General features: G+C 31.4%; 1 protein-coding gene across 3 annotated transcripts; it reads left to right on the forward strand.

Moving 5' to 3' along the window:
* The first annotated feature begins 5,706 nt into the window (after positions 1-5,706).
* LOC149844676 (uncharacterized) lies at positions 5,707-8,209 on the forward strand. Of its 3 annotated transcripts, none has more exons than XM_089997297.1 (6): positions 5,707-6,027; positions 6,726-6,810; positions 7,159-7,310; positions 7,394-7,469; positions 7,574-7,635; positions 7,902-8,209. In XM_089997297.1, exons 1-5 carry the CDS (start codon positions 5,833-5,835, stop codon positions 7,588-7,590), a joined length of 525 nt encoding a protein of 174 aa, XP_089853423.1. In that variant the 5' UTR covers positions 5,707-5,832; the 3' UTR covers positions 7,591-7,635; positions 7,902-8,209. The 3 variants fall into 3 exon arrangements, with proteins under 3 accessions (XP_089853423.1, XP_089853422.1, XP_089853424.1); XM_089997296.1 differs by having other exon boundaries at positions 5,709-6,027; positions 6,726-7,075; XM_089997298.1 differs by having other exon boundaries at positions 5,714-6,027; positions 6,726-6,768.

Consider the following 8,209-nt stretch of genomic DNA (forward strand, 5'->3'; position numbering starts at 1 on the left):
GAGCAATATAATTTATTTTCCACAAAACTAATATATGACATGATTATCTTGAGACCTACTACCCGACGACTGACCAAAATTATTTTTTTGATTTGAGAAATTATTTTGGAAATCTTGTCGTCTATTACTACCTCTTCCTTGACCTCTAAAGGGGCCGTCAATTTGGTCAAAAAGAGAGCCCACAGCTAATATTGTAAGGGATACTGCAAGCATTTGAGCACCCAGAAACATTCAGCTAAATTAGAGAGCCATTTGGTAAGTGACTTGTTAATACAACTACGCCTTCATCTCAAAACAATTGGGGTGGGCGATATGAACCAAAAATGAAAATCATTCTGGGTCTTCCACATGAATCCTTCTCCAATCATTTCTATCAAATGTCATGTCCTCGGTGAGGTTCAAAGCATTCATATCATTTCCTATCATCTTCATTAATGTCTTCCTAGGCCTACCCCAACCTCTTTTAACTAATATATTTTTTTATTTCTTCATCCTTCTAACTTGAGCATCATTAGGCCTTCGCCGAATATGTCCAAACCACCGTAAACGATTCTCTCTCATCTTATTTTTAATAGGTGCAATGCCTACCTTCTTATGTATCTCCACGTTTTGAATCTTATCTTTTATTGTATTTTTACACATCCATCTAAGCATACACATCTCAGCTACACTCTTTTTTTGAATATAATGTCTCTTGGCAGCCCAACATTTCGTACCATATAATAAAGCGAGCCTAATAGTCATCCTATAAAACTTTTTCTTCAATCGTAATGGCATTCTACGATCGCACAATACTCCAATTGCACTCTACCTTCTTACGTAAGTGACTTGTTAATATTAGAGGAATTTTTTGTTTATAAGCTAGGGTTTGAACTTGCAACATTACAACAGCACAAGGTGAAATGCACAGACAGCTCATGTCAAATAAGCGGAAGAGGTGCAGCAAATATTTGAGGTTGCACAAAAGCACATTAAGATTATGTTGTTAAAATCGGTTTCACTAGGTGAATTGGTTTCTTAAATATATTGAAAAAAAGAATCAAATCGAATTGGGTTGAATTGGTCATCTTTTCATATCAAATGTCACATGTCATTTGAAAATAAAAATAAAAAAGTACAATTATTTCAAAAAAAAACTAACTCTCTTAAAAAATATTAAGAAACTGAATTGAATTGGCCCTTTTAGGATTACTGTTGAGCCTATTTGATCAGAATCGATCGATTCAGACTGATTTCAACAACATGCATTTAGATAATTCGGCCACCACTCTAATTAAGGATAAGGATAACTTAATTTTTGACTTTTATTGACTAATCATCCATATAAATATCGTAGTCTAATCTTTCAATTTTAGGCACTCAAAGTTGCTGCTTTAGGCATAGGTAACATGTCCCTATAAAAGAAGAATAAGTGGTACATGGGTACTGAGATGAAGGCACCATATCAAACCCCACTGGTACACGGGTGTGTCCGTAGCTTTCAGATGTGGGCCACGTGAGGCAGGGTGGTCATGGGGCCTCACTCGGGTTTTTGCTCACTCCATCAAGGGTTCCTCATCATAAAAAAAAAGTGGTGTGTGTGCACACACATGACTGGGCATCGGGTCGAGAACTCAATGGGTAGTCCGGTACCTAACCTGACATAAATTTCTCTGATAAGGGTCGGGCCCTATCGGGCTCAACTAAGCCCAAGTGAGTATCCCATGAAGCCCTGGCATATTCAGCTCATTTATTACTAGTACTTAAAAAAGCAGATGCATAGATGTTTGCTTGATCTAAGACTTAAAGGATATTTGTCTCTGTAATTTATATTGTACAAAACATGCTTTAGGTGGGGTAATTTCATGTTTGAATATACTTTTAGATCAATGAAAAAACAGCAGCTCATATTGTAGTAAAACTCGTGGTGAAAATATCAAAATATTTATCAAAGTGATTAAATTCAAAGTACAAAAATAATGATAAACATGAACGCAGGTTTATATAAAGAAAAAAATGCTTGTATTATATTTTTCTAAAGTGTTTCTAAGAGATTAATCTATGAATAAAGTTTGGGGTATGATGATTTAAGTAGTTTTGAGTCAATCTAATATAACATATGTGTTTAGCATGAAAACCAAGGTGTAAGTCCGCTCTCCTCTGCCCCTATATTCGCCAGGCAGCTCTTGAGGTGCGTCTTCCTTCCTCTCTCTACTTTTCGGTCTTTAAACATTTATTTTGTATAAAGAACCTAATCTTGGCTCTTTTTCTTTTTCGTTTTATTTTGAGTTTTTTGTATTAGGTGTTATTTAGTGTGTAGAATATGTTTATGTGGTCTGATCATTTTCTTGATGGTGTTTCGTTTGAGTCTTGAGTCATCTGGGTTCAATAATTTAATCGAAAAGGCTCATCGAAAAAGTTCTGATTTGTAAAATTTATATGTATAGATTCGTAACGTAGTTTATTTATATTTTTGCTTTGATTAAATTAAGTTTAGAGTAGATTTAGATCAGATCTGAGTTTCTTGATTTTTAGATTTTGGTTTTTCTAAAAATAAATTAGGCAAAAACTAGGGCTTTTCAATGTTCTTGGTTTTTTAGACATAGTTTAAGGTTTTTCTTTAAATCGTTAGGTTTAGATTAGGTTATTTTTATTATTTTCATGACTTTTGATTAGTTTAGGTTCAATTTAATTTAGAATAGTTTCTTTAATTTGGTATTTGTTAAATTAATTATTTAGATTAAAATAAAAGTAGTTGATTTAGTGTTTTTTGTATATTTTTTATTCTTTTTAATTTTTGGTAATTAGATCTGAATGTTTCTTGAGTATTTGCATTATAATATTAGTTCTTTATTGATTGAATTACATTCTTGTTATGTTTCTTGCATGTTAGTTTTTGTTGATTTTAATTAGTTTTTATTTAATTATTAGCTTAATTTAGAAATCGATAGTATAGATATTTAGTCATTTTAATTATTTTAATAGATTGGATGTTAGTTGTTTAAATTCAATTATCATTTTTAATTAATTAAGTTTATTCTAGCAAAGTAGATACTTGTATTTATTTTCTTTATTGCAGTTTTTAATTCATATAAAAGTTCATTTTCACAGTAATTAATTAGATTAGTGTTAGTTCAACTTAATGATATTAGTTTAGATTAGTTTAATTTACAATTAGTTTATATTAAAAATAATTTAGCCGATTTCTTCCTTTTTCTTAACTATCATTTTCTTTAGAATAATTTAGATTATTTTTCAATCACGTGTTGTTGCAGCTTAATATTAATTTATTCCAGTTAGTCAAAGCTAGCATTAGTTTAAATTACTTTACATCATTTTAGGTTTAATTGTTTAGTGCATGTTTTGAAATTTTCAATCTTGTATAAATAAATTAGCATAAAATACATATAGTCAGTTCCTTGTTTTGTTCCTAATTCATTCAATTAATTAGATTAGACAATTTAGTTATTTTCTTATTTTCATTTCGTAGTTAGATTAACTCAGTTTTTAAAATTCATACAGCATGTTAGCATAATTATAAGAAAGGTTAGTTAATTAATTAATTAGTTCAATTCTTGTAAATTCGGTTAGCTTTCTTTTTTATTGTTTATTAATCAATTTTCTTAGATAGTTTGAATTTCATAGAGCTGAGTTAGATAAGTTAGTTATTAAATTAGTTAATTTGTTAAGTATTTTGTTAGCTATTTCAATTCTTGATCTTTGTTATACGGTTAGTACTTTTCTTGTTAAAGTTCATGTTAAATTAGTTAGTTATTTCTTGTTCTTGATCATTTAGGTTAGTTCTCTTAATTTGTTAGTTAGTTAATTTTTGTCTTTTAGTTGTTTAGTTGTAGTTAGATTCATTCTTTGAATTAATGTTTTTACTTATTTGATTAATTTAGTTAATTTCAATAGGGTAGTGAATTAAAATAATTAATGTCTGGCCTCTTTAAGAGTCCTTCATAATTTAGCTTTCTTAATTTTGTAAACCTTTAAGGTAAGCCTCATTTTTATTTATTGCCCCTCTTAATTATACTATAATTCATTATTTAGTTTGAATATATTTGAGTAGTATTTTCATTAGCTTTTTATTTTTATATATTACAGGTTTCTATTGTGCTAGCATAAGGAGGAAGGTAGGCTAAGGTGGACGTGTTAGACTATTCTCTTAAAGCTCTCTGAAATTTATTTGAGGGCCCGAGCATAATTACAATTTTTATTGTTTTTGTTCTCTTTTTATTTGTATTAGCTTATAATTAAGAAATAGTATAATTTTATTTTTTCAGTTATTAATAAAGTTATGTTTAGTGAATTTATTTTGCCTAAGTTATGTTTCCTGTGGAGACGATCCGACTTGCTACTCTGCAACAAGTGCAAGAACTGGTTTTTAATTTATTATGTGATGCACGATTCTTGATTTAAAAATTATCACCACCCCTTTTTCGTGTATATATATATATATATATATATATATATATATAAGTTCCAAGCCATTTGTCTCTCATATCATCCTAGATCCTTTTAAAAAATATATTTATATATTTTTTTACTTAATCTAAATGCATAGATGTGATTTCTATGCCTTATTTAATAGAAAACATGTATTGGTTTAAACATTTTTTATGTTTAGATGTATTTTTAGTTGAACAAAAAAAATTAACAGTTTGTATTATGCTAAAAACTTGATTAACTATAAATCAACTAATTTTATTAAATTGATTCAATCCTAAGCATAGTTTTAGTGAATAAACAATAATAAATACATCTACAAGTTTGAATTAAGTATTAAACACATGCAAGGATATTTTCTAAAATGGTTTGAAATTTACGGGATTTTCTTTCTCTATTTCTATATAAAGAGAGAGAGAAATGGGTAGGTGTGAAAATTGTTACATGCTAAATGGTTTTTTTTTCCTTTTCTTGTTTTTTTCTCTGTTCTAACCCCATAAATGTGTTGGGCATGGAGGATTTATGAGGAATCTATAACTGGATCATGTGTTTTCATAAAAAAAAATGATATTCGGATCCTCAAAAATTTACAAAGATTTTGGATCGTTGAAAAACCCACGAACAATTCAAGAGCCAATTCCTATAAATTTAAGTACATAAATCACATCTATATGGTCAAAATGTAAAAATAAAATGAAAAACTCATTTAGCACCTACTCAGGGTCGATGATAGTGCTAAATGAGTTTTTTAGGATTATTTTATTTTATTTTTAAATACAGATGTGATCTATTTACTTGAATTTAAGTGTTCGATTCTGAGGTAGGTTTTTATATAATTAAAAAAAATAACGATAAAAAATCTTTATAAATTTTTAAGGCACCAAACATTTTTTTTTATTCTTCATAAAATCGATCATGCCCAACACATTTATAGGATCGGAAATGCAAAAAAACATCCGATGATTATATATATATATATATATATATATATATATATATATATATATATATATATATATATATATATATATATATATATATATATATATATATATATATATATATATATATATATATATATATATATATTGTTTTTTCCTTTTTTAGAAAACGGTTTTTAAAGGTAACTGTCAGCACATAGAGAAAAAGTGAACAGGGATTCCGAACCTCATCCGTTATAAATTCAGGGGTTCGCTCTGCAATCTCCTGAGGAGAGTCGGTCATAAAGAGTCGTAAAAGAGTTGGGTGAAAAAGAGCAAAAAAACAAAACAGTGGGAGAAAGAGAAAGAAAAGCCAAGAGGCCAGTTGGTTGCGTGTTGCCCTCTTTTTCTTCCCCGGTCGGTTTGGGCAGTTTGTGTTTTTCTTATTTGGAGGAGGTTGGTGCTTAGTTTCTTGTTGAAATAAATGGAGAGAGAGAGCGGCAATCACCAGGTTGAGGCCCAAGATCAAGGCCAGGGGCAAGCCAGGAGAGCTAGCTCTTTCTCTGACCTCTTCGGTGACAGGGACTCCTCTGCTGCCTCTCCTAATGGTGTCTTTCACTCTGTTTTTTCCGCTCCCTCTGTGCCACCATCATCGTCGTCTCAGTGGTCTTCTCCCAAGGTTGGCAAAGGGGCTCTCTCATATTTTTTATGGGTATTGTCTTTTTTTAGTTTTCAGGGAATAGCCAAATGAATATTTGTTGATTTCATGGTCCACCTTTTGATTCATTAGTTATTTTGGTGCCAAAAATTATTTTCTTGTTGGAAACAAATTTTTTTTTGAAAAACACCAATGATTGTTTTCACGGACGTTTTATGAGAAACACCAACGATTGTTTTCACGGATGTTTCTTGAGAAACACCAACGATTGTTTTCACGGACGTTTTTTGAGAAACACCAACGCTTGTTTTCATGGACGTCTTTTTTTAATAGTTTTTATTTTTATTTTTTTATTGAGCATTTTGTAAATAGGCAGGATGCAGTTAACTTTGCTGTTAATGGACATATAGATTAAAGTGGGTTTTCGGTTTTGATTGAGGCAGTTAAATTTTTATCTATCGGTGTTTGATCAGAATCTTCGAAGCAGCTTGATTATCGTCTGATTTCTTCTTTTTCTTTTTGTTTCTGAGTAATGGATTTTCGACTTGGACGCGTTTTCCTTTTTGTAGATTTTTTTTGGCATGTTGTTTTCTTTTCTCTTGTGATTACGTTGATCCATATTTTAATCACCATCTGTTTTTCTTTGTCCCATATCTGTACTTATACCCTTTGCTTCATGTTTGAGTGTAGTTTGATTTTGATCACCTCTATTTTGACAGGGAACTGGGAGCTCTCATTCGGAGGCCTCATGGAGGAAAGATGGTAATGATCAGTCAGTTGAGAAGACCAACTATGCTTCTTCTGGTGCTTGAACAACCCTGTTTTATGCTATTTCTTTTTTGTAGTGCCTTATTGGTGTTCTTGATAAGATGTGTTTGTTGTAGTTATGATTGTCTTATGTTGTGTTATGGGCATGAGATTCATGGTGCCAGAGTTTCCTACACAGCTTTAACTTTTATTTCAGCTGTGCTACCAAAAATCTCAATCTGGGATCAAAGTGACTGTAAACAACACTGTGTTCTACATCTTCATATTTCAACCGTTCAAAGTGTTTGTAAATCACTTCACAGTTAGTGATAATGTCTACCAAGTTTGTTTATTTTTATGTGTTCTATTTTTAGTTTTTAATTTGCATTTTCTTTTCATTCCCAGAGACCAGGAACCAAATTGATGACAATCAGGGGGTGAATGTAAAGCATGTGGAAGAAGCAGAGCCCTTTTTTCTCAGCTCATCTTTGTATTATGGTGGGCAGGACATTTGTGCCTGTTCGCCGACTTCCCGAGCCTCTGGGAACTTGAATATTGTGAGTGCCGTGCATTTTTTTTGTAGCAATATTTGATGAATTTCTAAGCCTGAAACATTTATCTCTGTAATGGCTTAATCCAGTTTACAAAAGATAGCAGTGAGGATGACCCAAATTCTAGTGGCTCAAACAGTGTTTCAAGAGGAAATTGGTGGCAAGGTATGTGTTGGTAACCAGAATTTGAGAAGGAATTTTGTTGTGAATATGGATTTTACACTGTAGGTGATGGCTTTCTAATCCAAAACATTGCTTCTACTTTTCAGGTTCGTTATATTATTGAACCATTTGCCTTACTAGAGTTTTTGAAGATGCATGCTCTTGAATGGTAATACTTTTGCACCAGCCAAAGTTTTTAGCTTTCCACTCTTCATTATCTCATAAACAGCTGTATGAGCAGGCATATTGCTTTTTCTTCTTCAAAGAACTAATGAGATAACACAATTTGCAGAAGAATTGCAATCTGCATGTTTTCTTGCACAAGTGTCTGCAGAGTGTTGTTTCAACCTTGGCAGCTGATTGCTTAGTACCATGATCACTGACTAAAGCTTAAGTTGTGATATACTGCTGATGACTCTAATTCTTCGATTTCAGGGGCATGTGCTGCTTAGCTGGAGAGGGTGCATAAATATTTCAAAATATAGTTCTTTTTTTTCAGGATATATATACATATATATATAGAGGCTCCGGTGTTTGGTTTGGGATATGCAAAAGCTCAGTCTTGCAGTTTGTGAAACATAAAAGTACCAAGTATGAGAGTTGCATCAGGCACCGGCTCTAGGCTTAACTTCTATGTTACTCGAGATTGTAAACTTTTGCTTTCTCGTTCATGTAAATTTCTTCTAATGTTGCAAAGAACAAGTTTACGTATGAATGAAATGCTTAGTTTACATGATCTTTCA

This window comes from Nuphar pumila, chromosome 2 (assembly GCF_984573655.1).
Source record: "Nuphar pumila chromosome 2, dmNupPumi1.hap1.1, whole genome shotgun sequence".
NCBI classification, from domain to species: Eukaryota; Viridiplantae; Streptophyta; class Magnoliopsida; order Nymphaeales; family Nymphaeaceae; genus Nuphar; species Nuphar pumila.

What these genes read in the sequence shown, in the direction of transcription:
- LOC149844676 (XM_089997296.1), top strand. Translation starts at nt 5,954, where the DNA reads ATGGTGTCTTTCACTCTGTTTTTTCCGCTCCCTCTGTGCCACCATCAT. An exon ending in CTCAGTGGTCTTCTCCCAAG is followed by an intron (nt 6,028 to 6,725) that starts GTTGGCAAAGGG and finishes CTATTTTGACAG; the next exon opens with GGAACTGGGAGCTCTCATTC. An exon ending in TGTTTGTAAATCACTTCACA is followed by an intron (nt 7,076 to 7,158) that starts GTTAGTGATAAT and finishes TTTCATTCCCAG; the next exon opens with AGACCAGGAACCAAATTGAT.